The following is a 26,151-nucleotide window of genomic DNA, read 5'->3' as shown; positions in this document are numbered from 1 at the left end:
GCCTGAGGGCCCGAGAGAAGTCTCTAGTGCTGCTTGCTGGTGAATCTGATGGGAGTCATAATCAACAGCTGTGCATTAAGGATGGGGAGCAGGCAGTCAGAGGGAGTCTTAGATGGTGAGAAGCAACACCACCATTTCTCCCTGGATGTAATGACTGTCCTATCCCGTGAGCTTTGGTATCGAGGAACCTGTCCAATACTGAGAGCCTCTTCAGACTGAATGGGACTAACCAAGGCTTAAAAGCTGACTGTATCCACTTCTTGGAGGCCCAGGATCTTGGACTTACATTACTTTGTTCTAGTCATTCTTGAGGATTGTTTCGTTGTCTATAAAATGAAGAAATTGGTCCCCTAAGACTTATTGAGGGTCAAGAAGAGAGGCTTCTGTGAAGATCATTCAGTATGGGGTTTAAACATTACACTTGTCTAAGATGGAAGATGGAAGAAAGGTAGGTGATTTCTGAGTAGAAATCTGACAGAGGGCTTCTTGTTGAAAGCAGCCCTCACTGGCCCTGAATGAGCTGGGGTTCTCAGAGCTGACCTTCCATGGGCCCTATTTTTCTCTTAGGTGGAGAAACATATCTCTGTGGACACACCCAGACCTTCCACCTGGCTGTCCAGTCCACCTTGCTTTCTAGTGGAAGGGTCTTCTCTGCTCCCAGGACGTTGAGTTTCAGCCAAGGGACTGTTCTGATCCATGGACATGGATCATCCCACCTGAGACTGGAGTTTCCCAAAGACACATGAAATAATCAGACAAAGGGTGTGTGTGTGTGTGTGTGTGTGTGTGTGTGTGTGTGTGTGTGTCCTTTGTATTCAAAGACAAGGACGCAGCCGTCTGTGATCACTAGATCACTATCTGAATGTGGGGGTGTGACTGGGAGACCCAGGGCTGGCAACACAACACAGCTCTCTGCCTGTTGCGGGCACATGCCTGCCTGTACACACTGCCCTCACATTCCATTCTGGCTGCAGCTGCTCTCTCAGGACCAAGAAGGGAGTGGTTGGAAAAGTGTGGGGGCATTTTTTTTTGTTGGCATCTCAAGCCTAAAGGCAAGGCCACTAACCATCCCGCAGTGCTTGGGGCATCGTGCACAATGAAGAAGTATCCTGCCCCAAATGCCAAGGGCACCCACGTAAAGAAACACAATGTGAGTCGGTCATAAACAAAGATACCACGTCATTCGGTCGTAAAGCTTGGCTCCCTCTGCATGCCTCATCGGGACAACTCATTCCTCCATGTTTATGAAACATATTTATATCTGTTCTGTGTCTGTGGAGTAAGACTGGAGCAAGGGCCTAAATCCTGGCTTGTACCCCTTTGGAGCCCAGGTGTGTTAGAGTTTAACTATGAGGTTAGCTGTTTGAGTCCTCCAGAAGAAAGATGGACAGTCTCCACCTGGAAAGATTTACCACCTCAGGAACCCAGTGGAAGACCCGTGAGTCTCTGTGAGGCAGAATCTAGTCAGTTCAGTGAGTGGCCCCTTTTCTCAGCTGCCCTGGCTGTCCAGGCTTAGCCCCTGTGTGCCAGCCTGGTAGCTCCTCGAGGCATGGCTTGTTTGAGGCAAAACCCCAGCCAGCTTCTAGAGACCACCTGTCTCCCAGTACAGTGCCAGGGAAATATTGATTCAACAAACCTTTACCACATGTACTGTCCTAAGCTCTTTTCAAACATTTACTCAGTGATTTCTCACAACAGCCCTAGACATTGGACACTATTATAACTCCAGTTGCACAAATGAAGTAACAGAAACACCAAGAGGTTAAGGAACTTGCTCAAGGTCACTCATCTGGTAATTGACATAACCAGGATCCAGTGGAGGCGGGCAGGCTCCCTGGGTGTATTCTTACCCACCGTGTCTCTCTGCTGAGTGATTTCCAAGATGGCCCTGCCACTTCAGCATTATGAGAGAAATGGGGAAAGGCCACAGGTTCTACTCGGTTACAGCCCACCCGGGCAGGGAGGGCCAGAAACTCAGCCTTAAATCTGAGCTTGGAGGATCTCAGGAGAGAACAGGGTCTGACTGAGAAGAGGCATTTCTCCTCTGCATTTTGCCTGCAAAGAGCGGTAGTGAGGGAAGGGAAGAGTCCTCCACCACCGTGTCCAGGTGGCACAGTCCACCACTGCCTGCCACACTGGAGCTGGGTGGGGTTCACAGGAGTAGGTGACGCCACTGGGGTGCGGCTGACAGGAGGGCTGGGAGGTGCAGTCCCACGGGGCTCCTGGGCCTGCCTACCACGCCCACTCCCTGTGGGCAGCCCACCCTTGCAGAGACTTGGCAGGGAGCTCACAGCTCCTTTTCCCAGCACAGAGAGCAAACCCCAAAGCCTTCGTCAGGCTTAATCAGCACCATCGCATTGCGCTGGGGTTGAGCTTTTCAACAGGTGTCATTCGCAGAGAACAAGGGCACCTCTTGTTTGTTTCTGCTGAAGGTTAGCCACCATCCAGGAGTGCTCAGCATGCCCCATGGGGTGCCACCCCGCCACCCTCATTCCCTTGGGAAAGGAACAAAGTGGGGAGCGTGAAGCCACTGTCCTAACAGGGGAAGCTAATTGCATTATTTGGCATGTGATCCACAAGATGTAATGCTGTGCCCAAATGTGCAGAAAACTGCCTAGCTCCTCCTCCTCTGTCTTGTCTGTTTATGCCTTTTCTGACAACCTATGCCCTTTGAGGTGGATTGACCCAGATTGGGGAAGACACGTTGGCCTGCTCAGTTGCACAGCTGGGTGTGTGAGTGAAGGAGATAGCATGCCATTGCCAAGGTTAACAGTCTGTAGCTTCGGAGTTTTGGATGCCGTTTCTGACTGACTGATTGCTTGACGTCCAGTGTCCCTGGGAGCTCAAGCCGTAGGCTATTTCCTGCTTTCTAAAATTGTCCATGTAGAGGTGAAAGGGGACCTGGCCAAGGGCTGGCCCCTCCCCAGCCTGGTGTGGATAGAGCTGGTATTGAGGGGAATTACCCTGTTGCCTCACCCCTCCACATACACTCACTCACTCGCTCTGTCATGGGGTGGAGCGGACAGGCTCCAGGCTGCTGGACTTGGCCCTGGCTCATCCCGGGAAAGGTGAGCCCTCAGTCAGCACCTGTGTGGAGACATTTTATCAGACTCGATGTTGATCCTCTAGTCTAGAACAAGTCAGAGCAGGTCAGGCCCACGGGCCTGCCAGCTCCTGGGAAAGTCCTCCTGGGACTGCGCCTTTCCAAAGTTAATTCCCACCCAACCTCTGGCTTTGCAGACACTTTCTTCCCAGGATGCGGACTCTGAGTTAGACAAACGTGGAACACACATTGTGTGTTCTGATGCTGGATTGGTCCACTGCCCAGCTTCTGTCCCTGCAGAATTGGTCCCTAAAGCTCACATAGGCCCTTATTTGCCCCACACCCAGGCTCCCAGCTGCTACACATACAAGTGTGGCCACAGCAGCGAGCTTGTAAGGGCTCAGGACTCTGGATTGTCATCTCTCTGCCACACCAGGACTTCCTCTCACAAGTCCTGTTACCATTTACTTCTTGCCTTTGCAGAAGGGAGACAAAAGGAACGGTTTGGCAGACAATACCAATGGAAGGGAGCCCTTGGTTATATAAATGGTTAACATGGTCTGCTATTAAACAAAAGTTTAGAGGTTCTAATCCACCCACAGGTACCTTGAAGGAGAGTCTTGGTGATCTACTTTCAAAAACTCAGCCATTGAAAACTCTGTAGAGAGCAGTTTGCTCTGACACACTCGGGTTACCTTCTGGTTTTAATTGTGGTAAATAGCATTCAGGTAGACTAAGAGGAGTGTTTCTGTGCTCCCAATGCTGGGAGCTCTGGTGGCCTAGTGGTAAGGAGTTGTGCTACCAATCCAAAGGCACACAGTTCTAATCCACCAACCGCTCCACAGGAAAAAGACCAGCAGTCTCCTTCCGTGCAATTTACTGCCTTTGAAAACCCACCGGAAGGTCAGTTATGGATCACTCTCAACTTGGCAGGCCATAACAACAACAATAACAACTCAACAGCTGTGTTGACAGCTACTGACATCTAGAAGGAGCATAGACAAGGGCTGGAAGCTGTGGACTTCAACCCTGGGTCGCCCTCTCTGAGTGCCCATTGGAAGTCCCCTCTCCTCCCTAGACCTTGGACTGCCCTTCTCAGCTGTGCTGGTTGGTGTAGAACCAGAGAGTGTAGGACCAGATTGTCACACTATTTTGACTGTGACCCACGGTAAGAATTGTACTTGACATTGCAACCCACACTGCTTCACAAGTCAGTACTTGTCTTTACTAACTGAACTATGCCTCTGCTATTTTCTTTTCCAGGGGATTTTATTCTCCTCTGTTTTTTTAAAACGATAGTCGTAATCCACTGAATTGATCTCATCACCCACAATGGGCTACAAACTATAGTTCGGAAAACAGCATAGCAGCTAATACCTCAAACAGAACCCACTGACGCCAAGTTGATTCCAATGCATAACACCTCTCCACTGGGTTTCCACAGGTTGTAAATCTTTATGGAAGAGGTCTGTCCATCCTTCTCCTGTGGAACTGGTGGTGGATTTGAACTGTTGATCTTTCAATTAGCAGCCTGATATGTAAAACACCATGCCACCAGAGCTCCTGTATCAGATGATAACTAATTCTTAATCTTGACTCCAAACATTCTGGGATTCTGGAGCATTTCTGGTAGATAATCCAGAAGCAGGATGATGGGGTAGAAGCTAGGGATGGTCTGCTGCACTTCGCATTTAGCTAGATTCTAGTGACTATGTTTAAGATCCTTTCTCCTTTTCCTTGCCCAGATCTACAATGGGACCCTCAAGCGAGAATCTGACAACCGACGCTTCAGCTCCTACAGCCAGATGGAGAACTGGGGCCGCCAATATCCACGGGGCAGCTATGCCACCACCGGTGCGGGCAGTGACATCTGCTTCATGCAGAAGATCAAGGCCAGCCGCAGTGAGCCGGACCTCTACTGTGACCCCCGGGGCACCCTCCGCAAGGGTACACTGAACAACAAGAGTCAGAAGACCACTCAGAACCGCTACAGCTTCTACAGCACCTGCAGCGGCCAGAAACCTGTCAAGAAGTGTCCTGTGCGCCCACCCTCCTGCACCTCCAAGCAAGACCCGGTGTACATCCCACCCATCTCCTGCAACAAGGACCTGTCCTTCGGCCACTCCAGAGCGAGCTCCAAGTGAGTGCAGCCAGGCTGGGGGTGGGTGAGAGGCAAGCCGTGTAACCCCACAAGGGTATGATGGGAATGAATGACACAGACTCTGTCTTTGGGGAGTCCATAGCTGCTGTCCTTGGAGAGGTGCTGGCCTGATGGGCTACTGGCCTCAGGAAGTTCTCAGTGTAAGTGGGGAGATGGATACCAAATACTGAAACAAATATGTCAAGAATGTCTATTTTAAAGGGTCACAGATTCTGCGTAGAGTGAGGCTCATTAGAGAAGGTTACTAGGCCAGAAGTTCTCAAAGTGTGTCCTCTGAGCCAGCAGCATCACCGTGACCTGAGGGCTTGTGAGAAATGCTAATTCTGAGACTGACTCAGAAACTCTGAGAGAGGGGCCCAGCAATCTTGTATTTTAACAAGCCCTCCAAGGGGTAGTGAGTCACACCAGGGATGGGAAACCTCTGATGTCGGGCATCCGTGTTCTGAAAGAGCAAAGGGCTGGGCTTTTGTGTAGGAGATGGGTGAGGGGGACCTTGCTCTGTGGTATGGCAGGAAGTCCAAAAGGCACATTGGACACATAGACACACAGATTGGGAGACATGGTCCAGTGCTAAGGAATCATGCTCAGATCCTGTCAATGCCGAAGGATACCATCTAAGGAGAAAGAAGCAGAGTAAACAGGGTGGTCTGTCAAGAGCCATGGGCACGCAGGGACTTAGAGCAAGTGCATCGTGAGGGAGGGTGGGCTTCCAAAGACTCAGAGACCCGTACTGAATCTCAAACTCATTACCATCGAGTCAGAACTGACTCATAGTTGACCCTCCATTGGGGATCTGAGGCCATAAATTGTACAGGAGGCAATTACTCATCTTGGATTCAAACCGCCAGAGAGGCATGACCTTTGGGTTAGCAGTGCAACTCCTTACAGACGAGGCCGCTAGAGCTGCCTCATGCCAGACTAGGTGTGTCAAATTCAGTCTGACTCGTAGTGACCCAGCAGGGTTTCCCAGGCTGTTCGAATCCACCCTCTGTTCCCTAAGAGAAAGATGTCAAGTATGTTTCTGAAGAGATTTCGGCTCATTGCCCCTAGTTGGAACCATCTCACAGCTGATCCCCCAGTGGGTTTCCAGGGTTGTAAATCACACGGGAAGAGATTGCCAAGCTTCTCCTGAGGAGACACACTGGTGGATTTGGACCACCCGCCAGAGGGGTGCCCCACTCCCTGCACACTCTGCCACCAGAGCTCCCCTGTAGAGCGTCCCAGCTGTGGAAACCCGAGGGACAAACTCTACTCCGCCCTGCAATGTTGCTCCGTGGCAGTGGGTTCATCTGTGCAGAGCAGACTGCTCTTTCTCCTGCAGAGTGGCTGGCAAGTTTGAACCAGCAATCTTTCAGTTAGCCTCCAAGCATTTTAGTCACTGCACCACCAACTCTCCCTCATTGACCCACAAATCTTTACATGACTTTCATTACTGCCCTATGATCATTGCTGTTTGTGCATTTGACAAGTGTTTACTGAGCAGCTGCTATGTGCCAGGCTCTGTGGTACATCCCAGCAATACTATTACCAATTAGACAGATCGAAGGTGCCTTGGAGCGAAAAGAACTGCCTTAATCACTTTTCATTTGGCCTAGAGAGCACTGCACTCTTTTATCTCCAGCCCAGCAGTTATGATTGTTGATAGGTGCTGTCAAGTATAACCCATAACAACCCTATGAACAACAGATCTGAACCCTGTCCTTTCCTGTATCATCTTCACACTTCCTGACACACAGCCCATTGTGGCAGCCACTGTGTCAAGCCACCTGGTTGAGGGTCTTCGCACCATTGTCAACCCTCTGCCTTTCCAAGCATGTTGTCCCTCTCCAAGGAAGAGCCTCTCCTAGCAAAGTGCCTGCAGTATGTGAGGTGAAGCTTTATCGTCCTTGCTTCCAAGGAGTATCCTGTCAGCACTTTCTTCAGGACATATTTATTTGTTCTCTTGGCCATCCGTGGGATGTTCAGTACTATTCTTCAACACCACAGCTAAGACAGCAGCTCTTTTTCTGTCATCCTTATTCATTGTGCAGCTCTCAGATGCATAGCTAGTAATCAGAAGGACTATGGCCTGAATCAGATACACGTTGGTTCACAAATTGACATCATTTCTAGCTAAGCTGGCTCTAATATTCCTGAGGAGAAACATGAGGTATAAAGATGTTAGGGAGCTTGCCTGAGCCCACACAGCTGACACTATATCCTGTGTTCTTCCCTACTAGAGCCATGTTGTCCTGAAAACAAGTGAAATGCCATTATAAAGCTGCCTTTCCCCTAACTACTTGAGGCCATAGGTATGTTAGGACAGTTTCTTGTAAAGACTAAGAAATATATCCTCCCAAAAGACTGGTGAAGGCAGTAGCTGGTGCTCACTCATTGCATCTCACTAGAGGCTCTGAGGTGAAGGTAAGACCTCCCCTAAAGGGATGGATGGCACGCTGTTTAAAGCTGTCCTATGACTAATGAATGCAGGGGGATAATCTCTCAATGTGGTGCAGGGTTGCTGAAAACCCAAGACCAGGAGACTCTGCTGTTGAGTGGCTTTTCTGGAAATAGAGTTGGGTTGCCAGAGCTAAAAACCATGCATATTTATGGAGCATCTGCTATGTCAACAGATTTGGCTGGTATTGATAAGGGGAGGACCCTCCCCATCGATGCTGGGTATTTGCACTGTGCAAAGGAGGGCTGGAAGCCCTTGGTCTCTATTGGAAACCAGGCCACACATGGGGGAAGGATAATCTAGTAATCAGCACCTTAGAGACCAGGAGACTATCTGGAAGAGGGGTGCCACTTGCCTGTGAAAGCTTCATAGAGAAATAGGACTTCAGTGGGGCTTTGTGACATAGTTGGGGTCATGTGGATAGGAAGGAAGAGGGAATACATCCTGGACCCACGCATCCCCAGTGAAGAGGGGACCCTGGTTGGGGCATGAAGAGTATGTGAGAGGACACAGGAGCAAAAGGGCTAAGTTTAAATGTGACATTTCCAGCTAAGTCACTAAAAAAAATTGCCAATAAGCCATTTCATATTGTTCAAATAAATTCATTACTTTTGTAAGAGATATGTGGAATTATAATGACTTAGGATGCAGATGAAAGTTATACAAGTGTTCAGCTCTTTCGTTCATAGCGTCACTATAAGTTGCCCACGACTTGACAGCACTTAACAACAATAGAATGCAGAAGGTTTTGCCATGAAATCAGTAGTTTTAGTTTTGTTCTTAAGAAGTGATAAAAAATATGTTCTAATGTTTATATCTATGTATTCAATGGCAAAATATTACAAAGGACCCATAAAAAGTCCATTTTCTACACGCACACACATATACACACACAACATGCATCTGTAATTCTCAATCTGAGCAGTGTGAACTTGATCCTACACTGCAAGAAAGTCACCTATGATTTCTAAGCTGAGAACAACACAAAGTGACTGGTGTTCTAGGACAGACAGTCAAGTGAAAGGGTGTAAAATGTTACAGGAGCTTGAAGAAGAGAGGAATTGGAAGACTGTTGCTGTAATACCCACAAGATTAACTGTAGTCAGTAGGAAGGTGATGGCTGTGAGAATGAGAACAAAAGAGCAGATGTGGGAATGTTATGAAAAAAAAAGAGTCAGATTTGGTATGAGTAGGTAGTGTACAGGCAATGAATAGATGGATGGATTGTTAGATACACAGGTCGATGGGTGAGTGGTGCATGGACGGAACAATAGGTGGGTAGGTGGACGGGTGGATGGATGGATGGATGGATGGATGGATGGATGGATGGATGAATGGATGGATAAGGGGTAGATAGGTGGTTGGGCAGATGGGTGGACTTACATCATTCTCTTTGATTATCTCAATACCAGGTACAAATATGAGAGATGGCAGAGTGGGTACAGCACTTCCCCTTAGTGAATGGTAGATAATTTTTCTTTGATATGAAGGTAACTTACCTTCTCAGGTTTTAAACCATGAATAGGATCTCATAATGGCCAGGCTCTTCTCTTTTCTGAAGGAGCAGCTCCACCGTGTTCTCAGGGGGGCCTGGACTGCCTTGTTGTCTCCCTCAGAAGAGCAGTTGAGAATGTGACACTTGGTGGGGGAGGGGCAAGTCGGAGACTCATGTTGGCATGCCAGTCCATCCTGACTGTCTCTACTGTCCATCTCAGGATCTGCAGTGAGGACATTGAGTGCAGTGGGCTGACCATCCCCAAGGCTGTGCAGTACCTGAGCTCCCAAGATGAGAAGTACCAGGCCATCGGGGCCTATTATATCCAGCACACCTGCTTCCAGGATGAATCTGCCAAGCAACAGGTAACAGGCTGCCCTCTTCCTCTCTGGTGGGTTTGGACGGGGCCTGATGGCGTGACCTGGGAAGCATCTGTAGCTGGCTCCTTCTCATGCTGGTCATCTGCCCAGGGTAAGGGGTGTGTTTGGCATTGTTATTTTTCTCTCACACATAGAAAACCCCTCTGGCTGAATAAACGTTGTCCTAGAGGTGTAGGTCCAGATTTGTTTTCCCCATTGGACACGGAAGAGACACTTCAGTGACAGCCATAAGCCCAACAGAAACTCTCAAATGCCACCAAAGAACACAGCTGTCAACTCCTTTCTCTCTGTGTCTGTCTCTGTCTCTCATCGTATCATGTCCCCTTCTCTAATAATAATGATTCCTGATGGAAACATGGTTTTTCCTCCTCTCAGATTTGGCCAGCAGGAAGGAGACTGGGGGCTCTGACATTCAGTCCAGGTCTGTAACGTCATGAGTAGTCAGTCATTGTCCATGGAGAATCGCATTGCTATTCCAATGCCTATTACTCTCAGTAAATCCTCCAGCTCAGTGAGAGAAAGATGGGCAGTCTCCTCCTGTGAGATTTACAACCTCTGAAAACCCACTGGAGGCTCAGCAACAAGGCAGTTCCAATTTGATGGTAGTGATTTTGAGGATTTGGGTTTTAGTTCTTTTAAAAGAAAAGAGAGAGAGAGAGAGAGAGAGAGCGCCCAAGACTAACTGAACTACTAGGACTTGTAGGTAAAAGGCTTTCTTGCAAGGGTTTCTGTTATATCTGTCTTGATTTAGAGTTTTAAAGAAGTGTTTCTGGCCATTTCCCCATCTGATCTTTCCCATCATACTCTAAAGGAGGAGAATAGCATTCAGATAGAAGGTGACATTGCGGTGTTGCCCCAGCTGAGATGTGGATGAGCTACAATCTGAAATCAAGTCTCTTGACTTCTGTAATGTCATGTATCCCTGTTCAGACTGCTTATTTCTTTATGGTTGGAATGGACATGTCTGAACTGAAAGTGGATGTTACAGAGCTGAAAAAAAATCCACTTTGGTAGAAAATTATGAGATTGCCCTACGTGCTTTGACTGGGCAACACTGCAACCCTGTCCCCAGGTGTACCAGTTGGGAGGCATCTGCAAGCTGGTGGACCTCCTCCGCAGCCCCAACCAGAACGTCCAGCAGGCCGCGGCGGGTGCCCTGCGCAACCTGGTGTTCAGGAGCAACACCAACAAGCTGGAGACCCGCAGGCAGAACGGGATACGAGAGGCTGTCAGCCTCCTCAGGAGAACCGGGAGCACCGAGATCCAGAAACAACTGACTGGTAGGGAGACACAGCCACAGATTGCCAGGGGCGGGGGCTGGGCAGGACTGCTGGTGTGGCCTCAGACTGGGTGCAGGACAGGCCTCCGGCCTGGGGAAAGACAGCTGTGAAGAATGTGTCTCGAACTAATGCCCTAGGAGCTCAGTAGCATTGGCCAGGTTAGCGGTGTCCAGGTGGTGACCCTGGGAAATGTTTATACCCATGCCACCAAGGTCATCTGGATGATAAAGGTCATGAAGAGAAGAGCTGATGTCCAGGCAATGACCATATTCAGTTGGTTCTAAGATTCATAGATGATAAGGAAAATGTATGAGGTTGGGAAAGGAGGAAGCAGGTCTTCAGTTTCCACTTTATGTCCCAAAAAACAAGCAGAGTGGAGTGGAAAGCACAAAAAGATACACCTCCCCACAAGGGTCTCCAGATTGACTGAGAAAATGAGACCAGGTACAGAGGAACAACTGAAAAGTAACTCCTGGCCTGACTTTCAGGTGGAAAATAAAGAATATTGGCAATTTCTGGGTACTACAGTAAACCCTCCATCAAATGCCCTTGATCAACTTCAGTGTCCTTGGTCTGACCTACGTTGAGAATCCTAAGCTGTTGCCTGCTCTCAAAGAGCTTTCACTCTTGGAGATGTTGGAAAGTGAGCTCATGTGACAATCAGATGATAGACTTGGTTGACCAGGCCCACCTGGAGGGTGATATGCCAGTGTGGCCCAGGCTAGGGGTGCTCCCACAGTCCCCGGGGTCTTCCTGAAGCTGGCATGTGTCGGATTGACTGCCCCTGACCTTCAGGGCTGCTCTGGAACCTGTCTTCCACGGATGAACTCAAAGAGGAGCTCATTGCCGATGCCCTGCCCGTCCTGGCTGACCGCGTCATCATCCCCTTTTCTGGCTGGTGTGACGGCAACAGCAACATGTCCCGGGAGGTGGTGGATCCTGAAGTTTTCTTCAATGCCACTGGCTGCTTGAGGTGAGAGGAGAGACTTCAGAGATCTTCCTGACCCAGGCTTGGCCCCTTCCCCAGGCAGCCCCCTCACAGCCAACATTCAGTCAGGCCCGAGGAGGTAACCTATGTTATGGATATTGGTCCTCTGGACAGGCTCCCTGACACAGGGATTCCAGGCACCCTTAAATCTCTGAACACTTGGGACCCTGGGGCCTCCTTTGTAAGAAACACAGCTGACTTCACTTAGAAAGTGGAAGGCCTATATCTGCATATTCATATTGGTTCAACCATTTCCCCCTCCTCCTCTACCCCTGGAAAAAAATGCATTTCTTGTACTATCTTGAAGAACATTCTTTTAGACAAAAGTCTACTGATTGGCTGCTAATGAGTCACTTCCAAGCTGCGGTGCTAAATCTGTTTGCCACATTGGTTGGCATGAAGGTGGCACTTCTTTGCCCAGGGTCTCCTGAGTTCTACACGGGGTGTGTCAAGTCCCTGGAGGTGGGGGAGGCTGTTAAAGGCGGGAATCTTAATGTGCTCATTCTAGCAGATGAGGTATACAAGCTGAGGGTGGCACAGGGGTGGGATGGGTGTGGTTGGGGGGCCACACAAGAAGATCTCTCTAAGGTTGTTCCATGCTGTAGTGGGCTTTACTGTCCCCCAGTCAAAAAACCCCTCTGAGTGGGGTCTACGTGCTTCTAAGTCTTGACTTGTGCTTCTCCGTGAAGCCTCCTGAGAGCAGGGGGGCTGGGAGATGAAAAGCCTGTGTAATTAAGGACTTTATGAGCTGCTGGGCTGCCAGGAGGAACAGCAGCCACACCCCACCTGCACCAGGCAGATGGGACCAGATTGCTTGGGAAGGAGCCTACAGCCGGGGGCAGAACAAGGCTTTGGTGAGAGGTGCTTCTCTGGTCCTCAGCCCTGCCACACCTCAGCTCCATTCTCCATCCAGCACCAGACTCAGCACCCAAGGGATTTCTTACCACCATCAGCCCTAAACTGTGCTCACTAGTGTCCACTAGGGGCAGATGTGTGCCTTGAATGCTAGCAGCCGCAGAGGAATAGGAAGGGACAAAGTTACGCGTTGGTAGAATTAGTCTTTAGTTGCCAGTGAGCTGATTCTGACTCATAGCGACCCCATGCATGACAAGCTAGGACTGTGCTCCATGGACTTTTCAATGGAAGTAGATTGCCAGGCATTTCTTCCAAGGCAAACGTGCAGCTCCAGGTTTTCAGTTGGTGGTTGGTTCCGTTTACTAGTTGCACCACACAAGAGTTGTCTAGAAAGAAGGGTAGAAAAGGCCTGGGTTCAGAAAGGACTCTGTCTCAACCTCCCTGTTACTGGGCAAAATTAACTGAAATGGTTTTTCCTTCCCCTTTCCTTCATTTTCTCTCCTTTTCTCCCTTCCTCTTCCTACCATAACCTGGGTCCTGTCCTATCTGTCTGTTCTCTTCCCTGTGTGCCCCTTCCTCTCTGCTCTCCCCTCATCCCTTCCCACCCTCTCCCACCCTCTCTTAAAGGAACCTGAGCTCAGCAGATATAGGCCGCCAGACCATGCGTAACTACACTGGACTCATTGACTCCCTCATAGCTTATGTCCAGAACTGCGTGGCCGCCAGCCGCTGTGATGACAAGGTGAGAGAGCAGCCCCCGTGACACCTGCCAATCCCAGTGACACACACCCCCCCCCCAGCCCTCCTCTTTGTCTGAGCTCCAAGGTTCAGGGCCTTGCCTGCAGTCTGTGAGGCCAGCTCTTTGGACTCTTGTTACTGTTGTATGCCATCAAGTGGGAACCAAGTCATAGCTGACCCTTCAGAAGGTTTTCAAAGGCTGGAATCATGCAAAGGGTGAATTGCTTTTTCCTGTGGAGAAGCTGGTAGACTTGAACCACATGCCTTTCTAATCACAGCCTATCTTCTTACCACTAAGCCATTAGACTTGGAATCTAGTCCTAACATTTTTCTCCCTTAGACTCCGTGACTCAGACCTGCACTTTGTGAATGCCTCTGAGGTATGGTCAAGTGACAGGAGAGGAGAAGGGACATCTGGATGCAGAATGCTCTCAACCTTCCCATGGTCACCAAAGTGGTGGTCAGTGGTACTCGCTCTGCAGCCCACCTGCCCCCATGGCAATCCCGTCTCTCACTTAGAGGCTGAACAAAGGCAGAGACTTAATCCCTCAGTTGATGCTTTCTTATAGATCATGATGATGCCTGCTGTATGGCTTGTTGTCAGCGCTTGATTTGTTCTTTAGCGAGACACACTGAGGAGGATCCTGACAGAGAAACTCTCAAGAAATGTTTGCTGCTATTGGGACTCATGGTTCTGGGTCCTGGAGAGCCCACACTGGTGCTCAGAGGCAGCCTTTGTGGCCTCCCCAAGATCGGCTGCTTTCCTTCTGCTGCTGTTGCTGTTTCCCTCTGCCTCTCACGAGAGGCACAGACAGAGCTCCCACACAGACAAACGGAAAGAAAGTATGGTGGGAAGAGAAATGGAAAGCTGAGATACCTCATCCATGCAGGACATCGACCATGAGTGGGACTTTCAGGAGTGGAGGGAGTGAAATCTAGCGTCCACAGCCCACGGAAGTGGCTGGCCATCACTGGCATTATAGACTCTTGAGCTGTGTCCTTGTCGAGAAATTCTATTCCCTGGACCCTCTCCTGGAAGCAGCTAATAGAGCCTCAGGAAAGAGCTGTGGTGTCATCTGGCTGTTCAGCATGGTCCCAGTGGCAACCTCCTTTTCTGCTATGTGTGGAACATCTGTTGTTGTTGTTGATTGCTGTCGAGTCAAGCATGATTCGACCTGTGTAATCATGGGTCCTGCAAGTCAGAGGCCCTCCAACCTCAAAAGTGGTCAGATCTTCAAAGAATACATCTGCTGCCCTCTAGCCTCAGCCTGTGAGGTTAACCAAAGGACGATGGCGAATCTGCAGCCAGCTGCCTGTGTGAATCACTGTGTCCCGACTTTCTGTTCACATGGACTTGAGGTGGGCTCGCCCCTTTGGAGTTGGTCTCCCTGAGAAGAGGGTGTGGCAGAAGCCATGTTGAACCCGGAAGATTCCGAGGCTCCTGAAGGAGCTTTGGCCAGAAGAGAGTGCTAGTTCTTGAGCATTTCAAGCAGCCCCTTGGCCCATGGCCTGTAGTCGCAAAGGTAGTAACAATAGCAACCGTCTGCTGAGTTCTTCTGTGCATTCTGTGCCCCAGACAAGTATATATCATGCTTCTAATAACCCAGGGAAGTAGGTGGGTTGAGTCTCATTTGACAGTTGAGGAGACTGAAACACAGAATGTGCAGCGAGTGATGGATGGAGCTGAGATTCCAACCCGGGTGATCTTGTCAGACTGTGGATGGAGTGAGGGCCTGCGCTCATCTCCCGATGTAGCCTAAGGGGATGGCCACTGTCACCTTAACTAGTGGAGGGAGTGCACCAGGGAGCCCCTTCGAGGCTGAGGAGAGGCTCAAACTCTTAAGTCTCTGCTCTTTCCCAGTCCGTGGAGAACTGCATGTGTATCCTGCACAACCTCTCCTACCGCCTGGACGCAGAAGTGCCCACCCGCTACCGCCAGCTGGAGTACAACACCCGCAACGCCTACACAGAGAAGTCCTCCACCGGCTGCTTCAGCAACAAGAGCGACAAGATGATGGTGAGTGCTGCCCGCTGGCAGAGCGGGGACCCAGCCTCCAACAAGACCCACTGCAGCATCCATCCTTCTGTTCTGTGCTCCCATAACCTGGACGTAGTCCTAGGGGACAGGTTCAGCCCAAACCCTTGCCCTGCAGGGTACTGTATAGATAGAGAGCACGCCCATCTTGAGAATAGAAGGGATCTATGTTCTTGGGATTGTAGGAGCGTTAGTCCTGCACTGGAAGATCTCAGCCTCTCTTGTATAATGGGACCGTAAAGTCTTTCCTTGCCTTCTGCCTAAAGAGTTAAGAACAACCAGAACATTAACCCCTCCCCTTGGGTTCCTGTAGCCTACTGTCCAGGTGACTGGCAAGCAGACAGAAGGGGACTGTGTAGGGGTAAACAGGCCCCCTTTGCTAGGGAAGCATGCTGGCTATACTGGGCTTGGCCATGGAGGGAAGATCCTGGATGATACCTATGGGCCCAGGGAAATCAAGTTCAAGGCCTAATCCTAGGAGGAGGGACGTATCATATCAGAAACCCCAAAGCAGCCTTCCTCTGTTTGGAGAGAGGTTTCCCTGGGCCACACTTCCCAGTCACTGCCTCTCTGGGACCATGGCCCTTGTTCCAAGGAGCTTATGAGGACAGGGGGTACAGCAGAGCTATCTTTGGGTTTCCTGCCTTCGGGCCCATTCTTCACCTGGGAGCATCCTCCTCAGACCCTCCAGTCCAGGAACCATGACCCTGAAGCTGGGAAGGAGGAGGCGGAAGACCTCACCTGGGGTTGGGACCCCTCAATAATCTGCTTTTTGTCCTCAGAACAACAACTATGACTGCCCCCTTCCTGAGGAAGAGACCAACCCCAAGGGCAGTAGCTGGCTGTACCACTCAGATGCCATCCGCACCTACCTGAATCTCATGGGCAAGAGCAAGAAGGATGCCACCCTGGAGGCCTGTGCCGGTGCCCTGCAAAACCTGACTGCCAGCAAGGGGCTGGTAGGAGGGCTTTCTCCTTCGCTCTGTGGCTCTCTCTGCCACTGCAGTTGTGGGCATGCCTCTGCTTCTGGCTTTCCCTACAAGCCTGTTCCCTGTCTGGGTCATATTGTAATAATGCACACAGGCTTCAAGCTTTATTCTGCAAACCTGTAGAAACCCAAACCCCACTCTCATTGAGTCAATTTGACTCCATCCTATAGAGTACAACTGCCCATAAGGTTTCCAAGGCCGTAATATTTACAGTAGCAGATTGCATCATCTTTTCCTCCACAATGCTGTGGTTAGCAGTGAAATTCTTTAACTACAGTGCCCTGGCATGTGCAAGGCTCCAGGCTAGGCTTTGGGGGAATAATGATGGCGCAGACACGTCTCTGCCCTTTACTAACTCATGGATTGTACCCCTGTGGATTGTTTCCTTGGCTCCTGTTGCAATACCACTTTACCCTTGTAAGTGCTACAACACAATGCCTGCAGTGTCTGCTCCTGGACTCTGTGCCTGGGGTAGGGAACAGAGATGAAGTATAAGAGTGTCTTACTTACCTTGTGCTGCTGTGACAAAAATACCACAAGTGGATGTTTTTGTTTGTTTAACCTTTTATTGTCACTTGGGTGAAGATTTACAGAGCAGGTCAGTTTTCCACTCAAGAGTCACTGCACATTTTGTTTCATTTTACTGATTGCAGTCTTTACAATGTAACATCACCACTGCCTCCTTGTATTTCCTCTTTCCATTTTTCCTTTCCTTATCCTTCAGGCATTCCTTGGGCAAATGCTGCTCTTCTGGTTTTTCTTAAGTTACAGTTCACTTTATAGATCTAACCATTGTTTACCTGAAAATGGAGCCAAAGAGGTTTTGAGGGCTGACAGTTACTAAGAGCTGCAGTCTTGGGGACTCTGATAGTTTCTTACCAACCAGCAAGCCTGGTGATGAAGATGAAGATGATGATGATGATGATTTTGAGTTTTGTATACAAGTAGCAGGCTTGAAAGAACAGAATTCTATCATTGTGCAATTCAGGAAGCCAGAAGTCTGGATTCAGGGAGTGTCTCTAGAACAAGTTCTTTTATGTCGAATAACTCCTCGTAGCTACTGACTCTCTCTGGTCTTCCTAGGCTTGTAGATGTATCTGCAACTGTCGTCCTCAGATCCCATCTGTTTCCTTCAGTGTCTCCAGCAACCATGTCTACTCCTCTCTTTTAAAACTTGGAAATGACTGGGTTTAGGACACCCCTATGCTGTTATGACTAAGGTGGCATACTCTGTAGGGAGTTACACTGCTACCCAAAGGTGGCACCTCATGGGCATTTCTAATCTACCAGCTGCTACATGGGAGAAAGATGGGCAGTCTCTTCCTGTGAGATTTACAGCCTCTGAAAACTCACTGTAGGGTGAGCTATGAGTCAGTTCTAAATCATGACAGCGAGTGAGAGAGAATGTAACGGAGAACTGCCTACTTCCAAACAGGGTTAATGCCCACAGGTATAGAGGTTAGAATGATAACATATTTTGGGGGTATACGGTTCAGTTCACAATGTTGCTGTTGATTGCCATCAAGTCAAGCACGACTCATAGGGACTTTATGAACAAAAGACCTAATGCTTTTCCATAACTATCATCAATTCCAAGTACATAGAGATTCCAGAGGCATGTGGTTTAGGAAGTGGATTTCCTTCCTGCTTCCAAACCCATTTTACAACTGGGAGCTCCACCAAACACTGTCCACATTGGGAAACTATTCTGGTATCTGATACCCACCAAACACTGTCCACATTGGGAAACTATTCTGGTATCTGATACCCCAATGGTACAACATCATAACAACCCAAGTTACTTCATACTGCACATTGACAAAGAGTGATTTACAAAGTAGAAGAGTGTTGCTAATTTCATTTAGCAGTGGTTCACAATAGGAGTTTCCTATTTGTTGAAATGCCTGGGGTAGAAATTGAAGGTTTGTGGCATAGACTAGCATAGAGGAAGATGTGGCAGGATCAGTATATATTTAGAGTTCAAGGGCAGTTTGGACAGCATGATGGTATGAAGATATAGTATGTCATTAAAAGAGTTGTTTGCAATCCAAGAAGAATTTGTGTGGGAGCTGTTTTTCACCTTTACTAGGGGTAAGAGGGAAATGGACAGCAGTTGGGAAAAGTGAATAAAGAATAAAAGGGAACTTCCTTAACTGTGAGATCAGTCATTTTAGAGAACTCTGAGTGTGATGGGACCCAGGATGGCTTGTTGCTTGGAACCCCAGATGAGTTGAGTCACTGGGTCTTACTTTCTTGAGGACTAAGACCCTCTCCAGTTCATCTCTGTCTTGGCCAAGTTCTCAACTCGTATGCATTGAATTGTGCTGAGCTAGGGAATTTGGAAGGAGTCTCTGGATGATGCAGATGGTTAAGCATTCACCTCCTGGCTGAAAGGTTAGTAAATCAAACACACTCAGAGGTTCCTCTGAAGACAGACCTGGAAATGTGCTTCTGAGAGGTCACGGCTTTGAAAACCCTGTGGAACAACTCTCCTCTCCACACAGCGGGTACATGAGTAGGAATCAGTGTCGTAGCAACTAATAACAAGTTGGAAGAAGATGGTCAGATCGTCATTGACAGATATGCTCAATTGTCTGGTTTCTTGTGAGCAGAGGCTTCTGGGAAAGTGAGGTAAAGGAAGCAGAGCAGAGTCAGAAGGGTGGGGAACGAGTGCATCTGGAAGTTGACTCTGGGCTTGTTCCCTATAAGTGTGAGGGAACTAAGGCTTCCCTGTTACCACTCGCCTGGGCTCCAGGCTCACCAAGGGAGAGAGGCTCAGAGTCGGGCAAGGAGGAGATGTGTTTTAGCCCTGGTGTTCTGTAGTATCTTCTGTGTAAACAAGTTCTTGTCTCTCTGTCAGTACATCTAATGCAAAAGAGAAGAATATCCGAGTATCTTTGCTAGGGATTGCCTGCTCCCTTTCCACCTTTCATGGGTCCTGGGGAGCCACAGGCCAGGCTCTCACTCCGTGCTTCTTTCTCAGATGTCCAGTGGCATGAGCCAGTTGATTGGGCTGAAGGAGAAGGGCTTGCCCCAGATCGCCCGCCTCCTGCAATCGGGCAACTCTGACGTGGTGCGGTCTGGAGCCTCCCTCCTGAGCAACATGTCCCGCCACCCCGTGCTGCACAGGGTGATGGGTAAGTGCCACCATCTCTCCTGTCTTATCTATCTAGAGAGGGGAAGACTCCTGTAGGCTCCCTCAGCAGCACACCGCTCCTGCCCACTTCAAGAACCTGCTGAAAATCTAGATCTCTAACTATGCCCTGGGGCCAGAAATTCAGGAGCGGAAGCTGGCCCAAGATAGGCTTGGAGGTAGAAAAGGCCAAGTTATCTATGGTGACCTAAGGGAGCTCTGATGGCTTAGTGGAAAGGAGCTGTGCTGCCAAACCATAGGATCATGGTTCTAATCCACCACCTGCTGTGCAGGAAAAAGATGGGCATGCCTCTGAAAACCCACTGAGGGGTGAGCTATGAGTCAGTTCTGACTTGATAGACACAGAACCACCACTATGGTGGATGGGAAGCAGATTTACAGAAATTCATCTGGGCCCCAAAGCCTTCAGTTAAAGCTGGGATGAGCTGTGTGGGCCACTTCGTGCAGACCCTGGGTGAGGGCAGCCCAGGACCCAAGGAGAATCCTCAGCCCCACTTTCCCTCCATCATCCTGAATCCATGCCTTCTACTCTTATTTTTCTCCCAGGGAACCAAGTGTTCCCAGAGGTGACCAGGCTTCTCACCAGCCACACTGGCAACACCAACAACTCTGAAGACATCTTGTCCTCGGCCTGCTATACCGTGAGGAACCTGATGGCCTCGCAGCCGCAGATGGCCAAGCAGTACTTCTCCAGCAGCATGGTCAACAACGTCATCAACCTGTGCCGCAGCAGGTAGCGTGTCTGAGAGGGGTGTGTGACGATGCATGGCGTGCATGACAACAATCTGGAACAAGGGGTGCATTGCAAAGTGGACTGGGGAAGGGGAAGTGAAGGGAGAGGGAGGGAGGAAAATGTACAACAAGGGATGTATAAAAAAAATTATGACAAAAAAAACCCCCAAACCCTCACAAAACAGATAGTGTGCCCTTCCTCTGCACACTGCGGCGTGCCCCACACCACAGCCCTCCCCTTCCTGGGGTGGGAACTGTTAGGAGCTGCGGCTGGGGAGCCTTGGATAAGGGACAAGTTCCAGAAGCCCTAAGTGCTGTGGGACTAAGGGGCTGGCATCCAGGCCTCAGGGCTGCACAGAGGTCATGGAGGCAGCTCAGGTCTTGACTCTAAGACACACAAAACCTCAGAGGACAGCAAAACCCATCGATGTTGAGGCAGTTCTGACTTATAGTGACCATGTAGGATGGAGTAGAACTGCCTACCCGATTAGGTTTTCTGTGGCTGTAAATCTCTTCAGAAGTAGACTGCCTCACCTTTCTCTGAAGAGCACCTGCTGGGTTTGAACCAACAACTTTTTGGTTGGCCGCACAATGTTTAATCCTCTGTACCACCAGGGCTCCTTAGAGGGCCAGCAGGAGGCATGACATTGTAGACTCAGCTGAGTGGGAACATTGTTCTGCCCCATGGGTCTCAGTCTCTGTCCTCTCAGGGCAATGGCTGAGGGCCAGGGGCGAGAGAGCCCTTTCTCCTTGGTGACTTCTGCAATAGAACCCCGAGTGCTCTATGAGGGCGAAGGCATGAGGCTGTACCCAGTGTTTAGAGTGACCAGAGATCACCATGCCCTAGTGAAGATCCCCATTCATGTACCTCTAAGGTCTCCCACATCTCCAAGATCCGGCAGTGAGGGTGGGACCGTGGCAGGTGCTCCATCTCACACCTCACAATGCCCTCTCCCCTGCCCAGTGCCTCCCCTAAGGCCGCAGAGGCTGCGCGACTCCTCCTGTCTGACATGTGGTCCAACAAGGAACTGCAGGCTGTCCTCAGACAGGTAAGAGCCCATCGTGCCCACCCCATCCGGCTCGACTGTCCCCACACTTTCCCTGCACTGAAGGCCCAGAGGAGCAGGAAGGAGAGAAAGACCAGCCAGTGAGTCACACATGAGACAAAAAGTTGTAGACCACACATGTGCATAGCAATGTAGGCCACCAATCCTCCGAGCAAACCTCCAGGCACAGGGTCAGAGAGAGATGGCCAGTAGAGAGGGCTGAGGGAATAGAGGAAATGTGTGAGCAGCCTGGGGTGAGGTCCTGTAGAGGCAACTGAAAAGCAGTGGGGACAAAAGCTGTATCATTCATTTGAGGGACTGATGACTGGGAAGATGGGTGTGGGCTGTATCACAAAACCCTTAAGTTTCACTATGAAGATCTTGGATGTTTCCCTTTGGTATGGAGAGGCACATTGAGGGTTTTGTGTTGAAGGTTCTGTGATTAATGCACTACCCTAGACAGATGCACCTGATCCAGGCTACGGTCTTTGCAATCACTTGCTATGCATCAGAAAGCTGGACAATGACTAGGGATGATAGAAGGAGAATTGATGCCTTTGAAGCTGTGGTGCTGGAGAAAAGTATTGAATATACCATGGACTGCTAGGAGAACAAACAGGTTCATCCTTGAGAGGGTGAGACCAGGCTGCTCTTTGGAGGCAAGTATTCTGAAGTTTCATCTGACATGCTTTGGACATATTGCAAGGAGGGTTCAGTCCTTGGAGGGACTGACTTGTGCCTTTGAGTTGTGCTGGAGAAGTCTGAAACATAGCATGGACCACCAAGTAAACAAATAGATCTGTCTTGGAGAGGGTGAAACCAAGTTTCCCCTTGGAAGCTAGGATTCTGATGCTCCATCTCACATACTTTGGACATGTTGCCAGGAGGGACCGGTCCTTGTAGAAGGACACCATGCTTGTAAGGGTGGATGGACAATGCAGGAGAGGAAGACCTCAGATGAGATGGATTGATACAGTAACTATGGCAACGGGGGGTAGGTGTGTCGGAGTCAATGAGACTGGCTCAGGACAGGGTAGGCTTTAGAGGTGTTATACTTAGGGTCTCTGAGTCACAGGTGACTTAATGGCACATAAGAACAACAAAGACGTGCAAGACAGAGAAGACCTGAAGACACCAGAGGCTGCTGTGCCTGTGTAGGTGACCTTAGTGCATCTCTGTCCTCTGCAATCTCATTCTTTGAAATGAGCTGTAGGCAGCTGCGAGGATGGGAATAAAGAGTAGAAAGTGGGCACAATGGGAGAGTTGAATTGACAATGCTAGAGCTTCGAGCTTGAAGGCACTGTGGGTACGTTACTAGGGAGAGCTACAGAGATAAAGGCTAGAAACATGGTTTTGAGGGGTAGAAAGGGGAGTGCCAATTGGGAAAGTTGATCTGAAAGAACTGAATGGAGTCAAACAGGGCTATATTATGGGGCCTTGGGAGCTGCCCGACAGATTGGAGCAATGTGCATGTGAGGGAAGCCACGTGAACAGGCAAGACCGTCAAGGGGTGAATGTCTACGGAAATGTCTCAGAGGACAAGGGCAGAAGCATGGTGAAGACCCTCACCTGGAGGCTGAGGAGGAAAGAGCACTAGGAAATGAGAGAAAGTGTGGTGTCCAGGCAGAGGCTGAAGACCTTCCGGGAAGGAAAAGCTCGGAGGAAGGGTGGGACAGGGTCTCCAGTGTGTCTGAGAGAGTAAGGAGGACAGAGGCCATGGAAAGGCTGAACATCTGGGCACATTCTGGCTGTGCTAGGGGAGCACGGGGCCAGGAGTAAGGCAGGGGATGGGTACTCACCTCAGGGTGGCCCGAATAAAGGAGAAAAGTGGATGGATAGAAAGAGCCCTGCTTAAAGGCACAAGATATCCATGTATCCCTGCAAGATCGAGGAAGTGGACAGAGATAGGGTCAGTGTAGGGGACAGAAGATGAGAAAGAGGAGATCCAGGTAAGTCTTACAGCATTAAGAGAGGCCTGGCCAAGTGGAGAAGAGGTAGAAAGACAAGAAGTAGGACAGCTCTTCCTCCGACACATCAAGGGAGATGCCCAGAAAGCCATGGTGGCCACAAATAGTTGGGGAACAGAGGCCACCGCCATGAGTATCCCCTGTTCTCTGCTTGAAGATACAGTGCTCTTTTACTTCTGTATCACAGTGAGGGTGGGTCTGGCCTTGTGCTGGGAGGGCCAAGCAGGGCTGAGGCAAGTAAGGAGGATAGTGTGAAGGTCCTCAAGCTGGCTGCTTGTAGAGGGGTAGCCCAGAGGGTTCAGCTCTGTCCAGAATGCAAATCAAGCCCATGTGCAGTCTAAGACATGGATAGAAAAACCACTTTACACTCTGAGTGTCCATTCTTGCCTGTGCAGGGCTTCTGGGAAAGCCAGCTTCTTCATTCAGGCTCTACGCCTTCTCTCTTCTTCTCGCCTTCTCTCTCTGTGCTTGGAAACAACCTCCATGCGCTCTGAGGTGGTGCTCCCCTTCCCAAGGCACTTCCCATCCACTGTTGACTGAGTTCTCACAACCTCAGGAGAGGCAAGCCTGCCTGGCTTCTGTCCATTTTACGGCATGGGGAACCATAGTCCAAGAAGTGTTGTGATGCTGTGAGTTAGTGCAGGAGCCAGGATGAGGATCTGCCACTTGTCACTCCTGGAAACTTCCCACCAAATTTAGCAAAGCTCAACAGGACTGAGCCGGCAAGGCTGCAGGGGCAGAAGCTGCCTCCTTAATGCACATACATTGGAGACGGCTCACAGCTATAAGCCTCTTCCCATCTGAACCCTCTGTACCATTTCCACACATGTTCCTACAAACTGGTGAGAGATGGCTTGATTCTTGTTCCTCAGAGCTCAAGGCTAACACCAGGAGCTGCTGCTTACGGCACCTGGGGCCCATTGGCCTTCACCTTACCCTGTTCTTGTTTACACCAAAGCATTCATTGAGTACCTGCTGAGTGCTTAGAGAAATAATGGGAATTAGATACCGTTTTTTACCAGCAGGCCTCCAGGACCCAGTGGGGCTGGAGGTAGAGGACAGACATGTGAAAAGAATCTTGTAGCATAGTGGCTTCTTCCTTCTAGCATAATAGCAGTCCTTGCTCTGGTGTTGAAGAAACTCTGGGATGAGAGGAAGAACTGTCTGAAAGGAATATATGATTATACATTATATGTATGAGAATGATCTGGAACAAGAGGTGCATTGTTGGGGTTAGAGAGGAAAAGGGGCAAAGAAAATGTGCAATAATGAAAAAATAGAAGGAAAAAATGCTGGTACAGCCTCGCCTCGCCGAGCTCTTATCACAATTCTCAGCAACAAAAAGACAGAGCCAGGCATGAGGACGAGTGATGAACAACTTCTCTTACCTGAATTTGGAGACTATCCTATTTCCAAAGCAATGCATGCTAGCCTAAATAGCTTAAATCTTCACACTTTCAATCAGGCCTCAGCAAATGCAAGTCAAAAATTCGGACACATTGATGGAAGTCCAAGTACATGCCTCCACTCATGGATATCAACATCGACATTGTGCGTATGATTAGGCCAGTGTTAGCAAGGACAAGAAGTCCAAGCAGTAGGATACACCCATGTCCAGAGGACTCAATGCAGCCAGAGACTATGGTCTGAGCTTGAGGATACTCCTGCAGTTCTGACCCTGTGGAAGGCCCCCTCTGTTTTGTTACAGGGTAATCTATACTCTTGCTATTTCTCCCTTTGCAGCAAGGCTTTGACAGAAGCACCCTGGGAACTTTAGCTGGAGCCAACAGCCTGAGGAACTTCACCTCCCGATTTTAAACTGCGGCTATCCGAGCAAGTTCAGCTTGCAGGTAAGAATCTGCCTATGTCCAGAGCAGGGGGCCACTTTCAGACAACTGTGGGGGCCTCAGTCAGTCTCAGAAAGCGGGGCCAGGCCTGCACTTCTCAGGAATGCAGGCAGCATCCTTTGCCTTGACAGACACAAGTGCTGTGAGGGTAGCTGTGTGGACTGCTTGACAGAAAGGCATGAGCTGTCTCATCAGGAGGCATTGCTATCATGTACCCTCAAGTCAGAACCAACTCATAGCTGACCCTCCAACAAGTTTTCAGAGGCCATATACCGCACAAGAGGAGATTGCCCATCTTTCTCCCACAGAGCAGCTGGTAGATTTGAACCACCTGCCTTTGTGTTGCCAGCACAACTCCTTACCCACTAGGCCACCACAGCTCCCTTAGCTAATGGCCTGAAGCCCAAAAGCTCAGGATCAGGGCCTGTGGCAAAAGCTCTCCCAGCATTAATCAGAATTACCCAAGTGTTTAGTAAAATGTATGTTCCTGACACCAACCCTAACAATTCTGACTTGGTAGCTCTGGGGCAGGATCCAGGACTATGTCTTCTGAAAAAGCATTTAAAGTGTTTCTGAGGCGAGTAAACCAAGATCCTCAAGGACCTCATCTAGACTAGAAATGGTCAGACCTAGAGAGGGTCTCTAGAGGCAGCCCTGGTGTGGGGCCATCTCCATCCCGAGTGATTGGGCTGAAGGAGACATCTTAATGCCCTGACTTTCTTCAAGCCCCCACCCCCTCCCCACAGTTCCAGGACTTGGGGAGAGTTCCTAGTGAAGGAGAAGGCCTCTACTCATTGCTGTGGACTTGAATCCAATTTCTAACGACCCTACAGACATTTAGACCAGAGGGTTTGGGGACCTTAAATCTCTCCAGAGGTTGGCTGCCTTATCTTTGTCCCATGGAGTGGCGGGTTGTTTTGAACAGTTGACCTTTTGATTTGCAGGCAAGTACGTAACCACTATGCTACCAGGGCTCCTTAACATTGAACAGATGAGGATTAACT

At 49.6% G+C, this 26,151-nt stretch overlaps 1 protein-coding gene across 1 annotated transcript in view; it reads left to right on the top strand.

Moving 5' to 3' along the window:
* Positions 1–25,153, top strand: part of PKP1 (plakophilin 1 (ectodermal dysplasia/skin fragility syndrome)) — a 54,447-nt gene extending 29,294 nt beyond the window's left edge. The window contains exons 3-13 of the mRNA XM_006892086.1: positions 4,789–5,183; positions 9,357–9,501; positions 10,589–10,796; positions 11,592–11,769; positions 13,267–13,381; positions 15,239–15,394; positions 16,195–16,371; positions 19,385–19,538; positions 20,102–20,288; positions 21,252–21,336; positions 25,044–25,153. Coding sequence (XP_006892148.1) covers positions 4,789–5,183; positions 9,357–9,501; positions 10,589–10,796; positions 11,592–11,769; positions 13,267–13,381; positions 15,239–15,394; positions 16,195–16,371; positions 19,385–19,538; positions 20,102–20,288; positions 21,252–21,336; positions 25,044–25,118 — 1,875 coding nt within the window. The 3' untranslated portion in view covers positions 25,119–25,153. The remainder of the gene's footprint in view (positions 1–4,788; positions 5,184–9,356; positions 9,502–10,588; positions 10,797–11,591; positions 11,770–13,266; positions 13,382–15,238; positions 15,395–16,194; positions 16,372–19,384; positions 19,539–20,101; positions 20,289–21,251; positions 21,337–25,043) is intronic.
* Positions 25,154–26,151: the final 998 nt, after the last annotated feature.

Source organism: Elephantulus edwardii, unplaced genomic scaffold (genome assembly GCF_000299155.1).
Source record: "Elephantulus edwardii isolate Elephantulus edwardi_28Jun2011 unplaced genomic scaffold, EleEdw1.0 scaffold00110, whole genome shotgun sequence".
Taxonomy (NCBI): Eukaryota; Metazoa; Chordata; class Mammalia; order Macroscelidea; family Macroscelididae; genus Elephantulus; species Elephantulus edwardii.
This window is presented reverse-complemented; position numbering and strand designations above follow the sequence as displayed.